The sequence below is a fragment of the Vicugna pacos genome, chromosome 2 (assembly GCF_048564905.1).
Source record: "Vicugna pacos chromosome 2, VicPac4, whole genome shotgun sequence".
Taxonomy (NCBI): Eukaryota; Metazoa; Chordata; class Mammalia; order Artiodactyla; family Camelidae; genus Vicugna; species Vicugna pacos.
The window spans coordinates 13542008-13569236 of NC_132988.1; the positions used below are offsets into that span (position 1 = coordinate 13542008).

The following is a 27229-nucleotide window of genomic DNA, read 5'->3' on the forward strand; positions in this document are numbered from 1 at the left end:
GAGAACTGGCCTCAAAGAGATGGGAACAAACCGACCCTGGAACTGAAGATTAACTGTACTTAAAACAATCAAGATGACCCTGATCAGACCTCCGCATGTCTAATTTTAAGATGATTGTCAGAGCTGACTGTGCTGTTCTGCATGTAGCCCTCCCTCCACCTATGCCCCCTTGACACTCTCCTTTAAAAGCGCTTGCCCTCTGTTCACCCGGGGGGCAGTTGACTTTTGAACATGAGTCCATCTTCGCCCCAGGCTGCCAGCCCCTTGAATAATGCAATCTTTCCTTTCCTACCAATACTTGTCTCTCAAGAACTGGCTTTTCAGTGGCAAGCAACCGAACCTCAGTTCAGTAACAATTTTACTTAGCTAATAATTTAATGAAAATTCTACCATAATTCCTCACACCAATCCATTTACCTGATACCCTCTCCTGTCCCTCTGCCTCTTCCATGATTTCTCCCTGCTGTTAGGGGTATATCATGGGAACACACTCATCCTGTGGTACAGTGATGAGTTTATGTAGGTCCACTCTATTTACTTTTGTATGAAGATTTTGTGATTAACTGAAATGAGCTCCCAGGCAAAGACACTACTAACCCCAATGGCCTCCCTCTGATGTGTGTACACAGCTACACTGATTCAAGGTGTTCTGAGCACCTACTATGTACTCTGTCCACTGTTCAGGTCTAGAAGACAGCCAAGAATAAGCCAACCCCCGTGTCCTCATAAAGCACACATTTCAGTGGCAGAAATTGTAAATTTTTTTTAAATATGCATAAAAACAAATGCTGAGAAAAATATAAATTAGACTAAAGGAAATAAGGCTATTAAATACTGAGACAGCCTTTTCTGTGTGGCTTAATCAGTCCTATGGTTTTATCAAAGACATACCAAGGGAAGTTACTCAGCAGCAAAATTTAACCTCTAATTTGCTAGGGAAAAAAAAAACAACCAAGACAATCATTGCGAGTGAATGAAATTTTTTGAAAAATGAAACCACCCCTCCCTGCTCCTTACAATAGCTTCACCCCTCTGTTAGGTAAAGTGATCATGCTTCTTACCTTTACCTACCTTACTCTTCTGGTACAATACGTACAAGTACTTTCAAAAGCAGAAACCACAAAGCAATTAAGAGTGTCACCTGTAAACGGCGTGCTCTGAGTCCTCGCAGGACGCTGACTGGCAAAGGCAGCTTCATCTCTGGCCCCAAATGGGGACGGCTGGGTCTCTGCGGCAGGAGTCTCAGATATGAAAGCCTCGAAGTCATCCTCCTCCTCCTCTTCCGGCTCCTTCCTCCCTTCCTCCTCTCCCTCCTCCTCTCCTCCTTTGCTCTCCTCTCCCTCCCCATCAGGCTCTTTTGTGAGAGGCAAGGGATCAGGTGTGGAGAAACTCTGCTCCAAAAAGCCCTCGGTGCCAGAATCCAGTTCCTTAATGATCTGGTCATACTGGGCAATGAAGTCTTCACCCTCGGGGTTAGTCACCGTCGGGTGCGCACCCTGCTCAGCCCTGGAGGTGGGGGCTGCTACCTCGGAGTCCGGTTCTAGGGCAACTTCGGGCTCTTTCTCTGGTTCCGGTTCCCTGGACACACTGTGAACCTCGTCCGAATCATCCCTATTCTGTTCCTCCTCTGACTCTGACTCTGACTCTGACTCTGGCTGAGGGCCGGGCAGGGGGCCGTTGTTCACAGGCGGGCTCTGGACTGCGGTCTGGGCTGGGGTTGGGGGTCCCTCAGGGTCCTCCCGTGAGCTCCTGGTGTCCTCCGCGTCCTTCTCGGCACACAGCCTGTACACCATCACGTCATCCTGAAAGTCGGACTCCTCGATGTAGGCGCCTTTGAAGAGCAGGATGGCGTTCTTCTTCATCTCCTGGATATGTCTGGGGGGGTCGACCGGGGCGGGGGGGCCCGAGCTCTCCGCATCCTCGTAGGGCCCCGGGGAGCCCGCATCCGCCCCCGAGGAGATCCCAGTGTCGTAGCTGTCGTCCCACTCCAGCTCCGTGTGGCTCTTCTCCTTTCCGGGAGCCCGCGGGGGCCCCATCTTCCGGGGGCGTGGCTGCGGGAGCCCGAGCACGGCGTGGGCGGAGCTCGGAGCCCTCTCCTCGGACGGAGCCGGCAGACTCAGGCAAAGCGCCTCGGGGTCGGGGGAGTCCCCGTCGTACAGGGCGGACCACACGTGGCAGTCCCGCATGCAGCGGAGGATGTTGGTGTGGGCCTCCCACAGGTACTGCAGGTAGCTGATGTCCAGGGCTTTGCCGTACTCCACGATGCAGGCCGACGGCGGGAAGGCCTCGGGCAGCGGCTGCTCCGTGGGCCCTGGCCCGGGAGACACACAAGTCAGAACCGGCCCCCTTCTGACGCTCACGAGGAGGGGGGGACCCAGCAGTGGACGGGAATGAGACACACGGGGCTGCCAAGGCTCTGTCCCACCAGCTGCTTTGGTTCTAATAATTTCTGATTAAATGATATCCAAATAATGTTTTTTTTAAGTGGTTAGACATTTAGAAGGAAAGTTGAGAACAGAAACTCTACCTTCACAAACATATAGACCCAATCTGGCTGGTCAGATACTGGCTATTGCCAGCAGAAGTCTGTTACTTGGTATCAGTTTTTGATGGGTGAGAGGAGAGGGTGTAGCTCAGTGGCAGCGCACATGCTTAGCATGCACAAGGTCCTGGGTTCAATCCCCAGTGCCTCCATTGAAAGAGAGAGAGAGAGCAATAAAAGCCAACAATGGCAACCTCTCAAGTTGCTGAGAGGATTAACTTATTAGGTAATATATCGAATATGGTACCTGGCACAGAGTAGGTAATAATTAAAAAGAATTTTACTCTCACTCTAAACTGGAAAGCCTATATAATCCATGAATTTGGAGAAGAGATGTGTTTTAGAAAACCCTGGGGTTTTCAAAAAGTTTAACTCATTCCACCTTCCTAGGAACTCCTGAGATGTTGTACATATTGTACCAAATGGTGTCTTACAATAAAGTCATATTCACTACCAAAATAACCCTTTTAACCTAAGAATTATACTGACTACCTTTGATGTAAAAAGTTCTCAACCATGTAACTGAAATAGCTGTGAAAACATCCATATTTAAGTTTACATTTTCCTTTAGAAAAAGAAAAAGGACTCAGACAAGGGAAAATATAAACTATACCATTTCCTGAACATCTACTACCTGACAGGTGCTTTATGAATGTTCCCTAATTTAATCCTCACAACGACAGTATAGGGAGATACTATTTTCTCCATTTACAGTTGAAGAAACTGAGGCTCAGAGACGAAGATCACCCAATGGGTCGGGGGCAGAGCCACAAGTCAAGCAGAAGCTGTCTCATGTCAACCTCTCTCCTTATTTTGTTCGATGCCACACCTTTCAAGCCTTTTGTCCCTTCAGACTCCCTTCAGACTGAACCTTTGAGAATACATATTTTCATGTCACTAGGGTAGACACAATTCATTTTTTACAGCTCTACTGTTAAAAGTCTCTCTCTTATCCACTTTGACTACTGATAATATTTATTTACCACTTACTACAAACCAGGCAATTTTCTAACAGCTTTGTATGTCCTACATCACCCATCCCTGGAACAACTGTTTGAGGAAGGTACTATTTTACAGATGAGGAGAAAAGCTTAGAAAGATCAAATAACTTGCCTAAGGCAGTAGCAGAGCTGAGATTCAGCTCTTAACCACTGCACAATTAAACTGTCTATCTACCCACCTCCTTATCCACATAACCACCATGGGGACATTTATCCACCAGAAAGCAACCTCAGAGGGAGGAGAGCGGGAAGAACATGGGATCTGGAATCAGAGAACCTACTACCAGCTGTAGGTAACCTTGAACCAGTCAGTGCCTCTCTCTGAGCCTATTTCTGTAAATTGAGACTATGGCTATCTTCAAAAGATTAAATGTGATAACACAGAGAAGGGACGTGGCAAGTTGCAGGCACTCAACCATCATATGTTTAACTTGAAATCTGAACTCTTTTTAAAGGTCAGCCATAGAATCATTCTTAAAACAACTTCTTTAGTAAATAAAAAAGATATCAATTTCTTAAATATGTTTTTAAAAGTAATTACTGGGTAGGAAAATATAAGATACCTATACTAGTTCCCCTAACAGGAAAATATATTTAATATATAACTTGTTATACTGCTGTGTAAATTACTAATTTACACGATGCACTGTATCTTTATTTAAAAACCAAGAACCAGTAAGACAACCCTAATTTCCAAAAATTACATTTATGTCACAAATGCTGACATTTTCTTAGTCAAGCAGCCCACTCTTAGACAACATCTGTTATCTAAGAGGACTACAGCTGGGTGGACAAAATGACATTGTTAGGGGGGCTATCAAAATATAGATGGGAAACCTGGAGTCAACACTGGGCCTGGACCATTTCCTAGTGGTCACAGGACAGACAGAATCTTCCTGAACTGAAGCAGCCTCCTGACCACCAAAGACACACAAATGCCTCCTTGCTACAGCTGCCTGTGGAGGGAGGACCAAAGCTGACACAGGTCGCCATTTAAATTTTACTTGTACGAGATCAACTACTACAGCTGGCAAACAACAACCACATGGGCACCATGACTCCTGGCACATCAGAGTAATTATGAAAAGCCCTCACGAGGTCAATCAAATGAATCATATCTTGAGACAGGAGGGAAGAGGGCAGGGCACAACCATTAAAAAAACAACACAGCTATTGAAGATACGACATAAACTGATTAGAACCAACTAGGCCAAGATGGCGGAAGATTCACTTCCAGCAGAACTCGAGCCTCATTATAGGCTCATTGTAATACATTAGCTGCTAAATGACACACGACAGTCACCATGATAGTTCCTGACCGTAAAAGGCCAGGAGGGGGGCAACTCCTGAAAATCTCTGCCCCTTCCCCAAAGTAGTTGGAATAATCCTCCCACTTGCCTATGAAATTACCCAACCCATAAAAACCTCAGAACCCACTCTTGCTTTCCGAGACAACCCCATACCCTGGGGCCATCTCTCTGGCCTTCTGAGACAGCCTACACTCTGTGCATGGAGTGTGCATCCCTCTGAATAAATCTACTTTCACTTTAATATAAAATGTGGTTTTCGCAGGGCTGCTCTCCCTTCTAAGACAGACTGCACTGTCTATGGAGTGTGTATCTCTCTAAATAAACTTGCTTTCACTTTACTGTGGCTCACTCTTGAATTCTCTACTGAGAGAGACAAGAACCTGCTCTAGGGTAACAATACTGTTGCCATATCACAAATTTCACGTTTTAGAATGATATATTATGGGCAGGCAAGCATCCATAAATGGGTAACTTTGGAAATTAAAATAAGGGCGAATTCTATCTGAGCCCTAGCCACCTCCACACCCCCCACCTCATTTTGTCTAAGGAGACAATCAAGTACATGTTTTCGTATCATATTTGGACTTTGAGGAGACCCCTAGAAAGCCTAGTTAAAATAAAGGTCTCACTGACGAGGTGAGAACTGGGCACGTCAATGAACACTGATCGCAAGTGTCTATGACTCTCTACGAAGCAGAAGAGGACCCCCAATTAGTGAGTCATAAAAGAAATGGGACCCCCTGCATCATTCTGCGTCTACCTAGAGAGAGAGAGAGCGCGATGGAACTTGGCACCCTTTCGTTTAAAGATGATCAGTACCAGAGAGGTCCTCCTACCTGGATTATCATGTGTGCACTTTGACCAGAGAATATAATCCCTCTCCTGGTTCCCAAGTGTCAAGGTGATCCCGCTGGAGCAGCAGACGGGGGTCAAGGCAAGCAGCTTGGCCGCAGAAACGGAGTAACAGTCTCTCTCCTTCACGGCCCACCGCTGACTCAGCATCATGTGATTGCAAGGGATCAGATACCTGGAACGACAGAGGGCCGGCGTCGGTGTCTGTGCGGTCTGTTCCCAGCCAGCCACTACCTGAGCCACAGCCAGGACCAGTCACAGCCAGGGTGGCTCATCTTCTCCCCACCTCACTCATGCATCCTGCCAGCCCTGAGGGCTCACTCTTCTGTGAAAACTTGTCAAGGGCTTCTCCCTTCTGTAAGGGCCTTCACACTTCAATCTCCACACGCAGCCCCATCTCTCCAAAGCTCTGCCATCCCTCTGTGCCTCTGAGCCTGTGCACCCAATGCCACCTCCCCCTGCAGTGTGCCTTCCGCTTCCCTTGCCTGACAAATGCCTGGTCACCCTACAAAGTCTAGCTTCTGTGTCACCTTTTCCAGGAAGGCTTCTAGGCTTCCTACTCCAACACAGAGCTGCTCTCTGCCTCCCACGATGCTCACAGCCCTCTCCTAAGACACTGTTACCAGTATCACAATTATGTCTGTGTCTGCCTTCTCAATATAATGTGCTACCAGAGCCAGCGCCTCCTCCAATAGTTTTGTCTCATAACCTCAGAAATTCTGGCTCAGAGTGGGTACCAAACGACAACAGTGGCAGAAAAAGGCAAAGAACCCATCATAGTGCAAATCTCCTCTTGTATTCTCATGGGTGATCTCTCACCAGTTCCAATGGGGGTGTGTGTAAGTGGTAGGGGGTGGTCCCCACACCACCAAGCAAGGTGTCCTTCTTTCCAACTAAATTCCGACAACATCTACCAGAGAGAGCAGCCCACCCCACACACAGGTCAAGGGTTCAGTCCTACAAGACTGCCCATCCCCAACCCTCAACACACAACACACTTCAGATGCCAATACAAGTCCAAGTTGTCACTTGCGCTCCTGACCAATCGACTATAAATCAGAGGTTCTAACGACCATTGCCTTGGGTTCAATGACTTTGCTAGAGTGGCCTACAGAACTCAGAAACATTTTACTGACTAGATCACTGCTTTATCATAAAAGGATATAACTCAGGAACAACCAGATGGCAAGATGCACCGGGCAAGGTACATGGGACAGGACGCGGAGCGTCCATGCCCTCCATGGGCGCGTCTCCATGTGTCCTCCAGCCCTGAGGCTCTCCAAACCCAGTCTTTGTGGGTTTTTACGGAGGTTTCATTACGGAGTCATGGATGACTGAATCATTGGCCACTGGCGATTCATTCAACCTCTAGCCCGTCTCCCCTCCCCGGATATCAGGGGATGGGTGGAAAAAGAAACAGGGAGAAGACTAAGCGTATAGTTCTTATTACAAATCAGAGTACGATAGTGGCCAAGGACTCACTGGGGAGCGCTGGGCCCCATTTCACACAAAACGCTTTTGGTTGGTGATCAGAGCCTCTTGGTATCAGTATGAAGCTGGAAAGAAGAAAACCCGGGCAACTGTTTCTGACACACTTGGAGCACAACACAGGCTTTGTGGGTAGAACAAAGTGCCTTTAAATAGCTTTCTTTCTTAACAGGGAGAAAGACCATGCTGTTTACTTAAACAAAGATGGAACAAACTGGAAGGTCTCACGGCCAGAGCCAAGTGTCCCATGTCTGTGCAGGAGCCAGTTCCAGAGACCCTGAGCCTGTATGTGAACAACCACAATCTTCAATAAACCAGAATGTTTTTGTTTCTGTGTTTAGGTTTTGAGAAAGAGGCAGTACAAAGGAATACAAGCTATGATTAAGGATTCAGTGAAACAGATAAAAGTACAACTTCCAGGGTATGTTTGGGGCCAGTAAACATTAAGCTCCTGTTCCTCCTGCAGCTCCTGTTCGTCTGAAAGAGGAAAACCTGTTTACATGAATGACTGACAGACTGAGAGTGCCTGAGTCCAGGCAGAGAAGAGATTTCATTTTCTTCATAGCATTTTACACTCAAAGGCCTTAATAACTTTCAAAGGATAAAATGATAAATTTGCACTTAACCTTCGATTTTCAAAAACAAACGAAAAAAATCAAACTGTGCTTCAATCAGCCCAAACCTAACTATGTAGCAGGTAAGGGGTCCTAGTCTCCCCTCCCCACAGACAACACACACATACACACCTGAGCCAAAACTGCTATCACTAAGATCCAGGCACACCCGCAAGTCTTATGTGGTGGCGTCTGTTTTCCTATGTTCAGCTGCGTGAAAGTCAAAGCTTATAAGAAAAAGAAGGAAGGACAGAGGAGGGCAGTCTGGGAAACAGAGCAGTTCTGTTCTAACTCCTGGCCCAGCTTTGGGAACATGGACCTGAGCCCTACGGGAGAAGAAACAGATGCTGGAGGTAGAAAATGAAGGAGCTCTTTTCACAAGGATTTCTGGGGGAAGAGATGTTTTGTTGACCAAGAATGATGCTTCTCCCACCAATCTGAACCCAGCACCGCTCTCGCCTTGAAGACACGAGGAAAAGCAGTGCCTCTCCAACACTGCAGGCCCCATGTGCTCTCAGGAGAGGGGAGGGCTCCAACCCAGGGAGCTCAGCAGATGAGGAGGCCACGGCCGAGGTGCTACAGTAGCCGTGGTGGGGGACAGGGTTGTCTGCCAACGCATGTAAGACCCCTCCCTTGGGACCTCCCCAGAAGTGATGGCTGATGCCAAGGTCTTAGATGAGGGGCAGGGTTGAGAGGCAGGGAAACCTATCCTGTGGGTGTTGACATGAACCCTCCTGTTCTCATAAACTGGTAAGGCCCAAAGAAATTCAGATCGCACAAGATTTATTGTATCCTTATTCTGATTATTAATTATTTAAGAAATAAACTGCTTTGATGCTTTTATATACTGCAGGAACTCAACGACTACTTATAGCCCAACCCAAGCCTATTTCATGATTTAAGCCGATATACATAGATTTCTACTCTTTGTTTGAAGTACTAAAAAAAAAAAAACACTGGATCAAACCTAATAAAGCTATTTATCAAGTATCACCAGTGGGTAGCTTGAAACTGTATTAGAATAAAGAGTTACTGGAAATTTGCAACTTTGCAAATACACGCCTTCAGTAGAAACTAAGAATTTTCTTTGGAGTAAGTCGAATAAAGGGAGATCTCCATAGGTTGAAGGAGGTAGTTCTTTCTATAAAATTGGAAATTGGAGAGTCAGCTCAAATGAATAACACCCTGTATTCGAAGCAGCTCTCCTACTGCTGTGCCTTTATAATGAAGGACTGTCCTGGGGGAGAGCAGGAAAACCATACATGGTCACTCTGTCTTTCCGTCATTTACTGGGAAAGATGAGAAACAGAATAAAATCAGAAGCTCCCCAAGTGTCAAGTATCGAAATGAAGTGGCTGAATAGCAGAAAAATCACTTAGGAATTCAGTATAGATATCTGTCATCAAACTACATTTAAACTACACTTGCTTTGTTTGGGGATATTGTTTAAATTCAGACTGCAGTAAAAAATGATCAGAGACTAGTAAATGACTGATTTGAGAGATCCAGCTTACTCAACACCATCCCGCAATATAGCAGGAAAAAAAAATATTGCCCACATTGTCCGCCCTTTTTTCATGATTTCCCCAACCCTCTGGAACCCTGGATCTGTTTTCTGTTTTCCTGGATATCACTCATTAAAAGAAATCATTATCTCTTTCGAAACAATTCAGTAACAACCAATCAATAACAAGGGACATGTATTGTCTATTGCTACAATGACAATAAAAACAAACAAAGCCGTGAAGTCCGAGGATGTAAACAGAGTGCTTCTTATGAGATGTTATCATCAATGCACCAAAAGGCAAAAATCTCAAAAGCAACCTTAGTGAATTTCAAATGCTTGTTAGTTTCACAAAGACATCCTGGCCATATTTCTCCTATTCGTCTTACCCTAGGCTGATTTTTTTTTTTCCCCTTCTCCTCTAGACACCTAACACCCATGCAAAATGGAAATGTTTCTGAAGTGCTTGCGCAGCTTCTCTTCAAGCAAAGCAGCCTCTATCTGAATACAGCAGGCAATGCAGTTTACAAGCCTGACAAAGGACCGGCCCTTCTGGAAAAAAAACCTCAACCAGAATGTTCAGAAATAGGCATTCAGAGTATTAAGCAATTAAATGTTGCCCAAACTGAGAAGTGCCAAGAACATGGGGGTGATGTGTCCCTTCACTGCTTGTCAGCATTTCCTGCCGGCCTTTGGTCTAACGTGTGTCACATCCCTGAAGGTGGACAACCTCTCCTTGGTTTTCTGCTTGCTTAAATAGCCTCTCTTTTGGGATTCCTTATTTCAACTTACCTTTCTAATATTTTGCTAAAGGAAATAAACAGATCAGTAACAAATGGATTATTGTTTTGCAATGTCAATAATTAAGATATTTGGGTTGCAACAAAAATGGATGCAGGTATTACTTATCATGTAACAAATAACTTCATTAGAAGGATTCATGTAACCTTCATGGCTCTACTGCCTCGCAGATCTACAAGTCTGTCATGTACATTTCAATGGCTACAGTGGTAACAACAAAAAGACAGATTATAAATCTATTTTTTGTGTTCCTTAAAATAAAATTGAAATGACTAGTAAAATAAGGACTTTTCATTGTCTTTGCTTTTGGTACAGATTCTAAAGCAGAAAAAAAACATTGTTTTCATTACAGTAACTCCCTTCTTATCCCTTCTTATCTGTGGGGGATACATTCCAAGACCCCCAGTGATACCTGAAACCGTGGACAGTACCGAACCCTATATATGTTGCATTTTTCTTATACATACAAACCTATGATAAAGCTTAACTTATACATTAGGCTCAGTAAGAGATGAACAATAGCTGGTAATAAGACAGAACAATTCTAATAATAAACTGTAAAAAAAAAAGTTCTGTGAATGTAGTTTCTCTCTCTCTCTCAAAATATCTTATTGTAGTGTCCTCATCCTCCTTCTTGTGATGATGGGAGATGATAAAATGCCTACCTGATGAGCTGAAGTGAGGTGAGTGATGTAGGTGTGGTGATGCAGGGTTAGGCTATTCTGATCTTCCAACATACTGTCAGAAGGAGGGCCACCTGCTGAAGGTGAGCCTGGACCACTGAGCCATGACGATGTCACTGTTTGGGGGATGGTGTAAGATTCTACCACCCTACTCAGAACAGTGCGCAATTTAAAACTTATGAATTGTTTATTACTGGAATTTTCCATTTAATATTTTTAGACCACAGTTGACCATGGGAAACATTGGAAAGCAAAACTGTGGGTACAGGGGACTACTACAGTTTAAAATGCATTTTCTAGAAAATTCCCCTCCTTTAAATTTGTATGGTATATTACAGTGTCTCAAGACATTTTCACAGATATTACCACAGTTGATCCTCCAAAAACCCTTGTGAGATACAAATTCCAAAACCAGAACAGGTCAAGAGGCTCTAACTGCATACGTTACATCTTATCATTCCAGTCACCATTGTTCACAGCTTCGTCCTCATATTTTTAAATCTCCTTATTACTTACTGCCGCAAACTTAGTAGTAACTTTCAAATCTGTCTTCTAGTTCATTCATTCTCTCTTAATCTATAGCTTAAATGTTGTTTACCCTACTCATTTTTCATTTTAATAATTACAGTTCTTACTTCTAAAACCCCCAGCTGGTTCTTCAAATCTGCCTGTCATTTTTGCTTGATTATCAAAATGCCATTTTTGTTTTAACAGAAAATAACAACTATTTGGAGGGGCTATGGAGAAACTGGAATCCCGTGCACTATTGGTGGGCACGCAAAATGTGCAGGCTGTTATGGAAAACAAAAAAAAAAATTAGATAGAATTACCATATGATCCAGCAATTCCACTTCTGGGTACATACATAAAAGAATTGAGAGCAGGGTCTTGAGGAAAGATATCTGTACACCCCTGTTCACAGCAGCGATATTCACGACAGCCGAAAAGGAAAGCAACGCAAAATGTCCATCAGTAGATAAATGGATAAACAAAATGTGGAATAAACACTGTAAAATTATACAGCCTTAAAAAGGAAGGAAATTCTGACACATGACACAACATGGATGAACCTGGAAGACAATGTGCCAAGTGAAGTAAGTCTGGCACAAAAAGACAAATACTGTATGAGTCTGCTTACATGAGGGACCTAGCCCAGTCAAAGCCAGAAAGACAGAAAGAATTGTGGCTGCCAGGAGCTGAGGGTGGGAGAAATGGGGACCTGTTGTTTAACGGGGACAGAGTGTTTCTTCTAAAAAGAGAAAACAGCTCTGGAGACCGATGGTGGTCGTGGCTGTACAACAATGTGAATGCATTTAATGCCACTGAACCATATGGTTAAGATGGCAGATTTTAGGTTTTGTGTATTTTACTACAATTAAAAATAACTGTTAAATGTGGGGCCGGGGGAGATCAGCAGTTCAGAGGACACAGACCAGGAACAGAGGTTTCCTCTGTGTCTCCCATGTGCCAACTTTTGCGTCTGTCCTCGCACTTGCTTTTCACAGATCCCTCAGGGATGTGCAGTAGGATTAGAAATACAGAAAGTATTAAATAAAGGGTAGCTCCTATTATCACAGTATCATCAGCATTCTCATTAAGGAAACAGAGAAGAAATTCAGGACCAGGTGGCTATGCCCGGCACCCTTTCCACAACTCCACTCAGAACCTGTGACAACGCGCCCTCTGGGCACTTTCCGGGAAATGACTCGTCCTCACTCGCCCTGGGAACGACAAGCCTTGACATGGACATGTGAATATTTCAACCACAAGCTGATTTCTTCACCTTTGTAAGGTACAGGTCTGGGTCTCAAAAGAAGCTTTAATACAACCTCCAAAGACAGTTTGTACACAAGCACAGCTTTAGGAGTGGATGAGGGTGATCAGAGTTCACGTCATACAGGTCACTGAACAGAAGCTTCCACCACCTGGGCTCAGTCTCACCCAGTGACCCAGAGCCGGGATGCTCTGCGTCCCCAAGCAGGGCCGGGCTCCAGGGACACCGAAAAGACAGCTGTTCTCTAGGCCATCAAAGAAGCGGCATTCAAGAATTTCACATTGAGATATAATCAGGATTTACCCTTGTTGGAGGCAAAGTCTGGTTTTTGGCAGTCAAAAAGGCTTTAACAAGTTGCTCAGATGCATTTCCTCCAGGCCCTGCTAACGCATTCTGTCATATCAGTAGAGACTTGAAGGGAAGCTAACGTAATCCTTTTAGGACAGATAAATAACGCTCTCCCCCTACTACCCAGGGTGTTTCTTTATGATCGGATTTGTTCTTTGCTAATGCCCTAAGATTAGCTACTGATGACCTGATCTAAATCCCTAAAATGTCCCAAACCTCTCTTTACACTAAAAAAATTAATGGGCGATACTCTCCCCTGAAACGATAACTCCGTGAGGCCCCCACCCTCGTGCCACCACCACCTCACCCCAACCCCAGCACTGTTATTGCCCCCTTCTGCAGGGCACCATGCACTGCACCCTTCCTCAAAACAGAGGTTCTCAGACTTAGCCACCATCAGAAACCCCCAGAGAGTCTGTTAAAACACGACTTGCTGGACCCCACCCACCCCCAGGGTTTCTGATCAGCACACAGGGGAGAAGGCCAGCAGGTGCATCCCTAACATGCTCCTGGGTGATGCCTCCGCTGCTGTTCCCAGGATCTCACTTGGCCGCCCTCCAACTTTTCCACGGCTACTCCGTGGGAATGCCGTCTCCACAATGATTCTCCTCACATCAGGTCTAGACCCCAGTGGAGACCAGGGACAGCCCAAGTCTCCTCCTCTTGCCCTGCCCTCAGCTCCTCCTGCCCTTCCGCCCAAGAAGGGGTCAGAGGCAGGATCGCAAAGCCCAACAAGGAAAGAGGGGGTGGAGACTCGCGTGCCAAGGACCTGGCTGGCTTTTTCCTTTCTGCTTCCACATCACCAGAGGGGAGTGTGGGCAGACAAACCCTTATCAGCTCTCTCTCCCTTCACAAAAGTAGATGCTTCCCTAGGGGACCCTGAGAAGAGAGGCACTGCTGGGCCAAGGCAGGATTTGATGTCCCTGAGTCTCCTGCCAAACGACCAAACTAACAACGTCTTGATAGCAGTCCATCCTTACTCCGGATACCCGTCTTCAGCCACCAGCCACTCCGTGACACCTTGCCCACCCATACTTGGGAAGAGTGTACCTTTTCCACCTGGTATACATACAAGCCCTTTTCAATCCATCCACTCTGTGCCTTCTTCTCTTCTGAATTGTATACGGAAAGTACTCATTAAATGTTTACTGAGTTCAATTGAAACATTCACAGGTCAGACAGTGCATACTGTAGGTGCACCATCACGCACGCAAGAGGCACAGAAATTACACATCCACGACATTTCACACTTAGGAAAGTTGTTTTCAATAACGAGTTGCCCAAAAATGAGCTTCTGGAGAAAGACACTCAGCTACAGATCACAAGAGCTTTCACAATACTTCTGAAAGTTTCCAAACATTCTATTTAATCCTTCCAGGAGCATATTTTTAATATCATGCATTTGGCCCCCCAAAAAAACTTTTAAAGTAAAACTAAAATTAACCTTGAGAAATAATACAGAAGTGAAACTGACTTCTTGATGATTTTCTTTCTTAGAAGCACTGCCTTACTTAGCTTATGTTACCAAAGAAAAATATAACAACAATATTAATATAGAGTTTTTCTTTAAAAGGAATAAAAGATGGCAACTCACCTTAGAACTAGCTGTAACATCACATCTTCACAATGTAAACCGATGAGAGTTCTAAATAATGCCAGGGACACCACACAAAGCTGGGAAGCAATAAACAAACACATACGATATTTCAGATATTAGAAGGATAGCTCTCCTTCCCACAGAAGGCAAATAAATCAGAATTACAAATAAAATGGCCTTTTTAAAAAAGCAATTTTGATTAAAAAAAAAAACCCACACCGCTGCCAGAGAGAATGTATATATTCAGGCCATCAATTCTACAGGATTTGATTCGACAGCATACGCCTGGAATTATGCCATTACACAGAATTACCCTCCTACAAGACGCCTACGTTCATACTTCCAACTTTCAAAGATCCAAATAAATATGCCACCTACCACTCCCCAACACACACACACAATCCCCTATGTCATTTGTTTTCCTAAGTTGTCTTCAATGTGAAATTGATTATTTGCAGACAGAGCTAACAGAAAACTGCATACACCCTGGCCAGCTCTCTCCAGAGTCCTCAGCCCCAAGCCCCAGCTCCCCTTGGCTTGTCTCTTTGGCTTTGAGGCAAACATTCTCCTTGGTTCCATTTCCTGTAGTGCTGAGGGTGTGACGATGTACTTGTCTAAGAAGGTCATTAAAAATTGCAAGAATTCTTGCAATCTCGGATTTCCAAAAAGGAGAGAGAAACAGCCCAACAGAGAAGGTTCCCAAAAGGGCATTATAAAATCACCATGCCCTTTTGGGAGTAAGCTTTTATCCTTCTAACAAGCCACTCAAGTAATTTAGGCTCTCATCTTTTGTACAGGAGAGTAAGTGCTAGTCTGTCTTCTAGGCAGGGTTTACAGCCTCGTCAGAGAAATCCATGGTGTTGGAGAGAAGAGCTGCACTTGGTGTGCCCCAAAACATCTCTTGTGCACAGGACAGGTCACGCCTTGTAGTGAGGCAGAAGCAACATCCTTCAACCCATTCACTCCACGCCTTTGCACATGCTGTTCCTTTGCCTGGTATGTGTTTCACTGTCTCCTCCACAGGATAACCCCAACTTATTCTCAAAGGCTGACCCTAGGTATCACTTCCCCTAGGAAATCTTTCTTCTCTGTCTCCCAGAATTACCACTCAACATCTCCCTTCCCCAGTCTGAGTCCTTTCTATATGTTGCCATAGTAACCCCAGCAAATCACTATATCTGTCTTCTTATTAGTGAGTCGTAGGAGTTCATTATTCTGCATGCAAGCATCTTATCAGAAACATGACTTGCAAAGATTTCCTCCCATTTTGTGCATTGTCTTTTCAATTTCTTAATGGTGTCCTTTGAAATACAGAAGTTTTTACTTGTTCATAGATTTTTGATTTCTTCTCGAATCAGTTTCAGAAGTTTGTGCCTTTCTAAAATTTGCCTGTTTTATCTAAGTTATCCAATATTTTGGCATACAGTTGTTCATAGTATTCCTTTGTAATCCTTTTTAGTTCTGTAAAGTCATAGTAATATTTTCTCTTTCATTCTGAATTTTAGTAATTTGAGTCTTCTCAATTTTTTTCTTGGTAGTCTTAGCTAAAAGTTTGTCAATGTTGTCAGTCTTTTCCAAGAACCAACTTTTTACTTCTTAGGGTTTTTTTGTTTGTTTATTTATTTTTACTGAATGAAAGTTTTCTTTAAATTCTATAGTGCTTTACAATTTTCACAAGTTTCACACACATGATTTCAAATAATCCCATAATATTCTTTTTTTTCCCCTTACTCTTAATTTGCCCCCTCTACTTCCTGCCCCCTACTGGTAACCACTAGTTCCTTCTCTCCATCTGTGAGTCTGTTTCTTTTCTGTTCTATTAACCAGTTTGTTGTATTTTCTAGATTCCACATATAAGTAATATCATACAGTATTTGTCTTTCTCTGTCTGATTTACTTCATTTAGCATAACATCCTCCAAGTCCATCCACGTTGCTACAAATTGCAAAATTTCATTCTTTTTATGGTTGAGTAGTATTCCATTGTATATATACCACATCTTCTTTATCCAGTCTCCTGTTGATGGACACTTAGGTTCCTTCTATATCTGACAACTGTAAATAGTGCTGCTATAAACACTGGGATGCATTCACCTTTTTGAATTAATGTTTTTTATTTTTGTTTTGTTTCAGATATATACCCCAGAGTGGAACTGCAGGGTTGTACGACAGTTCTATTTCCAGTTTTTTCAGAAACCGCCACACCGTTTTCCACAGTGGCTGCACCAGTTTACATTCTCACCAGCAGCCTAGGAGGGTCAAAAAACCAACTTTCAGTTTTGTTGTTCTTCTCTCAGTTTTGTCAGTTCTGTTGTTTTTCTAGTCTCCATTTCATTAATATCTGCTCTAATCCTTATTAATCCCTTCTTCCTGCTTGGTTTGAGTTTGCTCTTCCTTTTCAAGTGTTTTACAGTGCAAGGTTAGGTTACTGCCCTGAGATCTTGCTTCTTTTTTTCTTTAATTGAAGTAGTCAGTTTACAACGTTGTGTCAGTTTCTGGTGTACAGCATAATATCTCAGTCATACATATACATACATATATTCTTTTCCATTATAGGTTACTATAAGATATTGAATATCTGTACTATACAGTAGAAACTTGTTGTTTATCTATTTTATATATAGTAGTTAGTATCTGCAAATCTCAAACTCCCAATTTATCCTTTCCACTCCCTTTCCCTCCTGGTAATCATAAGTTTATTTTCTATGTCTGTGAGCCTATTTGTTTTGTAAATAAGTTCATTTTTGTCTTTTTTTTTTTGAATCCACATATGAGTGATTTCATATGGTATTTTTCTTTCTCTTTCTGGCTTACTTCACTTAGGATGACAATGTCCAGGTCCATCCATGCTGCTGCAAATGGCATTATTTCATTCTTTTTTATGGCTGAGTAGTATTCCATTGGATAAATATACCATATCTTCTTTATCCAGTCATCTGTTGATGGACATTTGGGTTGCTTCCATGTCTTGGCTATTGTAAATAGTGATGCTGGAATATTGGGGTGTATGTATCTTTTTGAATTAGAGTTCCCCTGGATATATACCCAGGACTGGGATTGCTGGATCATATGGTAAGTCTATTTTTAGTTTTTTAAGGAATCTCTATACTGTTTTCCATAATGGCTGCACCAAACTACATTCCCACCAACAGTGTAGGAGGGTTCCCTCCTCTCCACACCCTCTCCAGCATTTATCATTTGTGAACTTTTTAATGATGGCCCTTTCTTCTTTTTTCATGTAGGTGTTTACAGCTGTATATTTTCCTCTAAGCAGTGCTATACTGCATCCAATAAGTTTTGACATGTTTTGTCTTCATTCTCATTTATCTCAAAGTATATTCTCATTTCCCTTGAGACTTCTTCTTTGATCCATTGGTTATTTAGAAGTATTGCTTAATTTCTATGTATCTGTGAATTTTCTTTCTATTAATAAGCATTCATTTCAATCTACTGTGGTCAATAAACACACTTTGAATGATTTCAATCCCTTTAAATTATTCAGGTTTGTTTTATGGCTTATCATACGGTCTGCCTTGGAGAGTGTTTGCTCCATGTGCACTCAAGGAGAATGTGTCTTCTGCTGCTGTTGGGTGGGTGTTTTATAGACCTCTGTTAAATCTAGTTTGTTTATAGTGTTGTTCAAGTCTCCTATTTCTTTGTTCATCTTCTGCCTAGTTGTTCTATCTGTTATGGAAAATAAAGTGTTGAAATAGCCAATAACTATTGCTGTATCTTCTATTTCTTCCTTAAATTCCATCAGTTTTTTGCTTTATAAATTTGGGGGCTCTGTTTTTAGATGCATATATATTCATAATTGCTGTATCTTCCTGATGAGTTAACCTTTATCATTATAAAATGTCCCTCTTTCCCTCTAGTAACAGGTCTTGTTTTAAAGCCTATTTTGTGGCTTATTGGTATAGCCATTCCAGCTTTGTTTTGGTTGCTGTTTGCATAACCTATCTTTTAACATCTTAACATTCCATCTACTGTTATCACTGAATCTAAAGTTTATCTCCAGGTGGCAGCATATAGTTGGACCCTGTATTTTTATCTAGTCTTGTCAGTCTCAGCCTTTTGATTGAATTTTTAATCTATTTACATTTAATATTATCATTATAATTGGATTTATGTCTGTCATTTTACTTTTTGTTTTCTAGATGTCTGATGTCTCTTTTGTTCCCCTGTTCCTATTTTACTGTCTTCTTTTACATTAAATGAATATTTCCCCCACTGTAATGTTTAAATTCCTTTAATGATTTTTTTCACTATATTAATTTTGAGTTATTAGTGGTTGCTCTAGGCCTTACCAGATACATCTTATCAGATTCAACTTCAGATTTATACTAAATTAACTGCAGTGAAAAACAGAAATACTACTCCTAACAGAGCTCTTTTCCTTCTTACCACCCCCTTTGTGCTATTACTGTTATACACATTACATCTAGATATGTTACAAACTCAATAACACTGTTAATTATCCCTTTGTTCTCTTTTTTTTGCATTTTAATGGAGCTTTTTTTCCCCAGTATAGTTGCTTTATAATATTATATTAGTTTCAGGTGTACAATTGAGCATTTAAATATTTTCATAGATTATATACTCCATTTAAAGTTATTATAAAATATTGGCTATGTTCCCTGTGCTGTACAATATTTCCTTGTAGCTTACTTATTTTATACATAGTGGTTTGTACCTCTGACTCTCCTACCCCCAGCTTGCCTCCTCTCTTCCCTGTCCCCACTGGTTAACTACCAGTTTGTTCTCTATATCTGTGAGTCTATTTCTTTTGTCATATTCATTCATTTTATTTTTTAGATTCCAGATATAAGTGATAGATTCCAGATATAAGTGGTAACGTACAGTATTTGTCCTTCTTACTTTCTCTAACTTACTTCACTAAGCATAATACCTTCTAGTTTCATCCATGTTGCTGCAAATGGCTAATATTCCATTGTGTGTTTGTGTGTGTGTGTGTGTGTGTGTGTGTACAGGCAAACACACTTCTTTATCCATTCATCTGTTAATGGACACTTAGGTTGCATCCATATCCTGGCTATTGTAAATACTTCTGCTATGAACATTGCAGCGTATGTATCTTTTCAAATTAGTATTTTCATTTTCTTTAGATATACCTTTGCTTTTAAAACAATAATTGCAATTAAGTTGAGACAGCCTTTGAGGAGGGGATTGCAAAGGATTACACTAATGGTATAAAAGTTAATCAGAGCTTCAAGCTAAAGAATGATTATCTAAATTCACAACTGCCCAGACATGCATTTCAAAACATTTGTGGACAGAAATAAAATCTCTAATACCCAGACTTGATACACTTCAGTTCCTTGGCTTTACCTGCACTTAAGCCCAGCCACCTTGACTCCTCAGAAGCACATTCTGCTGGTTCTACAGAAGAATGTGTCAATCCAGACAAATTGAGAAAAATATCCTGAGAAAGGCAGTAAGTGCCACCTCCCTGATAGAAGAGCTACTGAGAGCGAAACAAATTATCTAGTTCCTCTCTTCCAAAATAGAAAAAGTAACAGCTGAAAGAAATAAAGAGGGGGACAGGAGGAGGAGAGAAAGAGAATATTCATTTTTATTCCCCAAAACAAACTCTCCTGAAACCTGTTCTGAGTTATAAATCCCCTTCCTATGGGGCACTCCTTACCCGAAATGGGGTGTTGATTCTGCTCGTGAGAGTATCTAGGATGTGGACGTTCTCGTGCTGGTGCAACAGGATAAAACGGAGGAAGATCTCAAGTAGAGCTGGCTCAGAGATGCTCCGCAGGAAAAGGTCCAGATATGCAGTTGTGGTCATGACCTCCTCCACAGTCACCTGGGACCAATAACAGTGTGCACAGGTAAGCAGCCTCCCGATGCTGTGATACACGCCTCCCCTCTCCCCTACAGCCCCCGGCCTCACTGCAGTGACTTCATCAAGGTAAGAACATGCCTGTCCCGAGCACACACTTCAGAGCTTCATCTGAAGCCCATAACCTAGTCACATTCCACAATACCTCGTGCTGTTTCCGCCCTTTAAGTCATAAGGGGAAACGCAACGGCATAAAGAGGCAATTCAAGTGCTCCAACAACTCCAATCAGCAGATGCAGTTCGAATACCATAAAGATTTTAGGGTGTGATCATAAAGGGGAAAGAAAAGATAATAGAAAGTATTTCCATGGTCAGCAAAGGATTAATTAGAAAACTCAGTATGACTTGTTTCATTATTAGTCATTCAATAAACCTTTATGGGGACCTGCTACGTACAAGGAGCTAGAAACACTAGAACATATTTTCTGTCCAGGAAGATGGGTTACACATATGATCTAGCAAACAAAATAATAAAATAAGAAATAGCAAATGAGAGATACAGACACAAAGTTGCAGATATTCAGATATGTTTCTGGAAAGTGTCAAGTCAAATTTTTATAACTGAATAATATATGTAAAGTATTATTTATAAAGTGTTTACTGCTTATGAAATAACTGACTTTTTTAATAATACAAATGACCATTTTCTATGTGGTGTGATTTTTCCATGCAGTAAAACATCAATCTTTCAGGAAACAGAACTCTTGAAAAAGTCAAGTTTTTCAAAGAGCTGAGGATTTGATGCTAAAAGCATCAAAATTTTAATTTTTAAACGTTTTATTAGGAACAGTTTAAGAGCTTATATATGTTTCTTTGTCTTCCTAAGAGCAGAATACAGGTCGTCAACTGCCTTACTGACATCAATTGCCTGACTGTCTAATACAGAAAGACTCAAACAGGACTGCATGAAGATCACACGGAAACAGTTCAACATTTCAGATTCCAACCCTGTACGAGAAATCTTAGAATTTCTAAAAATTTCCCCTGCCATGAGTCTCATACACTTGATGCTACACGAAACAGATGGTGATCATTTTTGAGTGATTACATCTTCATCTTTTCTTTTCCAGTTTTCCATCTTCTTTCTTCCTCCCTTTAAAAGTGTTAACTGTCCCTTTATCATACTGTTCCTGGGATGTTCCTTTTAAATTACATTCCTCTTCTTCTCTTCTGCTTTCAAAATCCACAAATCAGTTTAGAAACCAGATCTCCAAACCTGCTACACAAGCATACATAGGCCTTGTGTGGATGTATCTGTGCAAAAAAAAGGCTTAGTTTTATAAATTTCTTGGTTCTTTGGGATGTTCTAGATAGATGATTCCACATAGATAAGATACCACCAAATCAGTTCTGTCTGTTTTCTTTATTCTAAGCAAGGTCTCTACAGCACATCTGAAACCACTCAGAATTACTGACAGGTCACCAGCAGTACCCTGAGCGGCCTGAGCGCTGCCCTTCCCTTGCCAGCTCAGCGCCAATCTCATGAACCCTCAAACTCTCAACACACCCCTGTATCATCTGACCAACTTAAAGGGTTCTCTGTGGCCCAAAAACAGCGAGGGAAACAGGTAAGCATCATCCTCCTGGCAGATTAATCACCCTGAGAAGAGCGCATCTCCTGGGCTGCCCTGCCTCAGAAACAAACCCCTTCTCTCCCTGTGTTTTCCCGTGTTCGCTGGTCCCAGGCTGTCCTAGGACACAAGCTATGTCTCTTTCTGTATCATCCAGGGCAAAGTTCACAACCTGGCACACAGAAGGCACTTAATAAACATTTCCTGAGTAAATGACAGCCCCCAAGGACCTAGCAATCCACACTGGCCAGGGCTGAGCTTAAGTTTTTAATTCCTTTCTCTTCTTTCCATGTGCTCTGAAGGCCCCAGAGAGTGGGAACTTCTTTTTTTTTTTTTAATAAAACGTATAAAATAACTGATTTCACCCAGTATGGCTAAGGGGGAAAGGACTCACACACCACCAAACGTGTAGTTCCATCAGCTCACGCCCATTGCACAACTGCAACGTCAGGGTCCTATAGCAAGCAGAAACTTAGCCCCAAACCATTTAGGCAAAAATCGAATTCCCTAATAATCTTGATCACTAGAAAAAAAAATAGCACTAATCATTCCAAATGGGCCACGCGTGTAGTTTCTGCCATACTGTATTTTCAGCTTACCTACTGAGCATGCTGAGCTTACTGTCATGCGGAATTCCAGAAGCTGCCTCTGCACCAATGACGCAGCATCAGCCCCCCCCCCCCCGTTAAGTTATGCGTGACCTTAATAAGCTCAAAAGCACAGCAATAAACTCTTTAGAATAGAAGTCTCAGTCTTTGGGGGCTGGCATGAAAGGAAGGCATTAAGCATCTATTGTTTACTACTCTTAGGCTGGATAAATGAAAAGACTTTTTTTTTTAAAAAATCAAAGCTGTCATTTATAAGCTAAGAGGATTTAAGAAAGCACTTGGAAGGGCAGCATTTACATAACGTGCTATAAATATTAAAAACCCAATTCCTATTAAGCGTCAAGTTGCAAAGTCTTCATAAATCGAGGTCACACTCACCTTAAACTAATACCCGGACCAAGAGAACCTAGTTCCCTTCTCTTGCCATCTCTTCCCTCCTCCATATTCTCAGAGCCCTCAGAAGCCTTTTATCCCAGAAAATCTTCTCCCACCCCATTATCTTACTTTTCAGAAACTTCCTGTAATTTCCCAAATAGGCAACCTCCTTAACAAGGATGAGACCAGAGCCTTAGTGTGATCACATGAAAGCTAATGATGAAATGAACCACCAGGGGAAAGCGGCTTGTGCAAAATACAGAACTGAGGCTTCCACTGACGCCCCAGAGAGCATGTACTGGCAACACGGGAGAGTCACCTGCTCTTCATGGCTCAATTATGAAGGACAATCGGCTGCTGATGTAAGTAAGACCTTCTGCCTTATAGCTGAGTATCAGCATTTACAGACCTTGTTCTAAAAGAGTTGCAGGTAGCCACACATCTACACCGAGATTCTAGTAGAAATAGTAAGTGAGGTTCTACCTTACTACCACGTAATACACAATAATAACGTTTAAGGATATTAAAGCCTGGGAAAGGGGCTTCTTCCTAAAGGTAGACCGCAATGGCTGCAACGACTAAGGAAAACTCAGTTCCCACAACCAAGTCATTATCCTTGACAAGGTGAGTTCAACCATGAACCCAAACTGTCTGCTTGGGCACTGTGATGTGCTCGCTTTCAGCCCAGGCCCTAGAAGGGAGCCCTGACTCAGGGACTTACTCTTACCGCTGTCGAGTCCAATTTAGTCTATTCTTCGAAATCTCTTCCTTCGCCCACCTTCTCCACCTCCACCAGCCTTGACCTGAGTTCTCCTCCACGCCTAGTGCCCTTCACCAAGCCCTTAAACTGGTGTTTTTCAAACTATAGTTTGAGACCCAAAAGTAGGTAGTAAAATCAATTTACTGGTTCACTAATGGTTTAGGCCAGATTCAAATAGAAAGTATTCACATATACTGCATGGAGGAAAAGTGAGTACCGTTTTGTGAAACTTTTATATACACATTTTGTTCACACTCTACATAATACAATATATTACACATGCATGTACCGTGTGCTATAGTCACTAAAAAATACGCACATGCAAATGCATAAAATAAATTTCTGGCTGCGCATCACAGTCAAAAACATCTGATGCTGTGCTATCAATTGTAAAAAAAAAAAATCTGAAAAGCACTAAAACAGCACAGCAATAACCACACCAGTTCACACCCCTGCCTGCCACCCCTTCCCACCAGCTCCCCAGACACCAGGCTATCACCCAGCAGGGGCTGAATGTGGCCGAACTGCGTGGATAGTTGAGATCCGTTCTCTGAACAGGATGGAAACTGAATTTCAGGTCAATCTACCCCTTTTTATCTTAGCCTAAGAGCTCCAAGAGTGCATTTTTATTTTTTAAATTAAAATGTCAAGTTTCTCAGAAATGAACAAAATCGAGATTCTGTTTTCTTTCAACAAGGAGGTGACAGGAAGGGAGGAGTGGACACCGTGTGCCACATTCCACTTCTATCAAGTCAAAGCTCCCTCAAAAGTGCAGGCAAGAACCGAGCCCAACCATCATGCCCACAATCACAGCAGCACGTTAACATGATGCGCAGCGTAGGAGTGAAACTGAGCACATAGACATCCTGACATTTCTGTAATCAGCTCTAGTTGGGCAATTCCATTTGCATCTAAACTGGCACCAGAATCCTCCCTGTAATGGCAGGTTTATGGTGTGTCCTGAAAAATACATTTCCCACCTGCTAACTGGTTTTTGTGTGTGTGTGTGTGTGTGTGTGAGAGAGATCCAGTCACACTGGAACAAACAGATGGGTCCTACCATCTGTCGCCCAGGCAGGTGGCAGGAAGTGGGATCAGGTGACTGCTGCACCGTCTCCAAGTTAGAAGCCACCCTTCCTTGGCTTTTCCTTCGGTATAGAGGAGAAAACTAGCCAACCACAGTTCATCTGGGTCCTCTGTGAGCCCTCAGCCCCAGGGGGCTCCAACTGGAGACCAAGAAACCATGCAACCAGCTGTACCCTGCCCACTGAAAGCAGCAGTGGAGAAGGGAAGATGAGGCTGGATCGCATGAAACAGGTATGACGGGGTCTTTCCAGGGAACACAGGCTAAGACACTGCTCGCTGCTGCCAGAGAGAGACAAGATAATGAGCAGGCGGGAGGCGTGTCCACTGGAGGGCAGCCCAGGGCAGCTGCTGGATGGACTCCTCACAACCATCTTCTTCCCTCCAAGGACAGAGTGCAAAGAACATTCAAGTACAGAAGGGAGTGGCCCCACTGTTTCAGCCAAAATTCAGCCAAAATTTCAGCCAAAAATTCAGGACAGAAAACGTTCAATTATTCCAAGTCTGAAAAGAGTCTGAAGTTCATGCTCCCTCCCTCTGGGCCCCCTTCTGCTTCTCGACCTCCAGGCACTCACTTCATTGACACCACAGCCAGAGGCAGGAATGGAGGTGACATCCAAAGTCAGCAAGTGTGCCTGTTTATTCCTAAAATATCTGAGGAAGGAGGAAATTAAAATGATGGCTATAATGACTTCAGCGACATATTTTAAGGAAAAGATGTTTAAAATAAAGCCAGTCTCTGTCTCTTCCCCCCAGCATTTCCTCCGTGTAACTGTAATACATTAAACATAATAATTAATTAAATCAATTAAATATTAATTCATTGACTAATTAAGTAGAATAAACTTCCTCTTGCCCGTGATAAACTTCTCCCTGGAGAAGTCAGCAAATTATTTCTAAAGCCTTTCCTCCTATTCTCTGCACGTATTAATTGTACCTACTACTTCATTATAATGTAACTTATCAGAGTATAATTTAATAGATGATCCATTATATTTAAACCACATCCTGTAGAATTTAGTTATTGAAATGCTCCAAATATCACAGAAGAAAGGTATTTCATAGTATGGCTCTGATGTCATAATTAACAGGGAAACTCTGGGATGAAACACTTTTTAGCTCAGAAGCAAAGATCTGAAGATTATTCCAAAGATCATTTGCTCCAACCCTTTCCTGCTTACGAATTATCCCAGAAAGATTCTTCTGAGTTGCAAGAAGGATCATAAAAATGAAAACAATATCAGCAATCAGTTTTTGAGCACCTATATACTCTCAGCATACTGTTTCAGCTCTCTGAGTCCACACCGTCTCCTAAGAACTGAGTTGACCCAAGCAGAAAACGTACTTATAGGAAGGAGCCCGGGGTAGCTAACAGAATTATCGGACACAGGAAGAGCAAGCTTAGAGGTCTGCTGCTGGGCAGCCAAAAACCCAGTCAGACAGGGACCACATAGCTCCCTCTGGCAACACAGCTCAGCGAGTCCCTCCAATCAGAAAGCATTTCGCGTTGTAAAGGAAGATTCCACCTGCAGTAATTCAAAGCGTGCCTTACCTTGCCCTCACGTTAAGAAGTGGTGATGGAGAAATGCTGTCCCCTCAAACTCATCCTTCCTCCCTGTTCTGGAATTCTTATTAAACCTCTCAGCTTCCTCTTTTCTAAGCTAGGTCCATCCCCTTTCTCAGTTTGCTTAATGCATTTATCCATCCTTGAAGATGGCAAACTTACTGCGGAAACCACTGTTGTCTGACCTAGAGTACGAATTCTCAAAACGCCTGGTATACTGGCAGGTACCGAAGGGATATTCAACAAAGGTGTCACGAGGGAAATCAGCTGCCCTGTTACTAACAAGAAAAACATGTGGTTTTCACAGCCCATGTTGGGGATCCCTTCATTAGCAAGGTAGTTAGACTAATTTGATGATACGTGAACAGCAGAGGAAATCTTCCTTTAAGAGTGAGTAACATGTCATTGAAAATACAGAGCCTGACTCATGCCATGCTCTTGATTACGGCAACTGAGAAAAGTGATCCATTGGGAAAAAGGAAATGCTTCCTCAGGCTTCCCCCTAATTTCTCTTCTTGGTTAACAAGACAATAGTATTGAATTCTGATGAGACTGACATTAAACCCAATGGTAGAGGGGAAATGGTTCATGGGCCAGTCTCAACCAGCAGCTTCTTTAGAATGAAGTATTTAAGAACAAATATGAGACAGTGGTGAGGGGAGGGTATAGCTCAGAGGTAGAGTGTGTGCTTAGCATGCACAAGGTCCTGGGTTCAATCCCCTAGACTTCCATTAAAATGCTAATACTAATACTAACACTAATAATAATGAAAAGATGGTGGCATCTAATGCCTGCCAGCCCCACCCCCATCCAATCCGCCTGCTGGGTCCCACATATTGTTCGGAGATGGAATTTTATGTACAGACGGTTTTCCTAGACTGTATAG

At 42.6% G+C, this 27229-nt stretch overlaps 1 protein-coding gene across 6 annotated transcripts in view; it reads right to left on the reverse strand.

Annotated features, from left to right (window-relative positions):
* FHIP1A (FHF complex subunit HOOK interacting protein 1A) overlaps positions 1–27229 on the reverse strand; it is a 228095-nt gene that overhangs the window by 13222 nt on the left and 187644 nt on the right. For all 6 annotated transcript variants that reach the window (XM_031692593.2, XM_072975715.1, XM_072975678.1 and 3 more), the window contains 4 exons: positions 20179–20346; positions 14512–14591; positions 5690–5880; positions 1142–2311 (listed from right to left, as the gene is read on the reverse strand). In XM_031692593.2, coding sequence (XP_031548453.2) covers positions 1142–2311; positions 5690–5880; positions 14512–14591; positions 20179–20346 — 1609 coding nt within the window. The remainder of the gene's footprint in view (positions 1–1141; positions 2312–5689; positions 5881–14511; positions 14592–20178; positions 20347–27229) is intronic.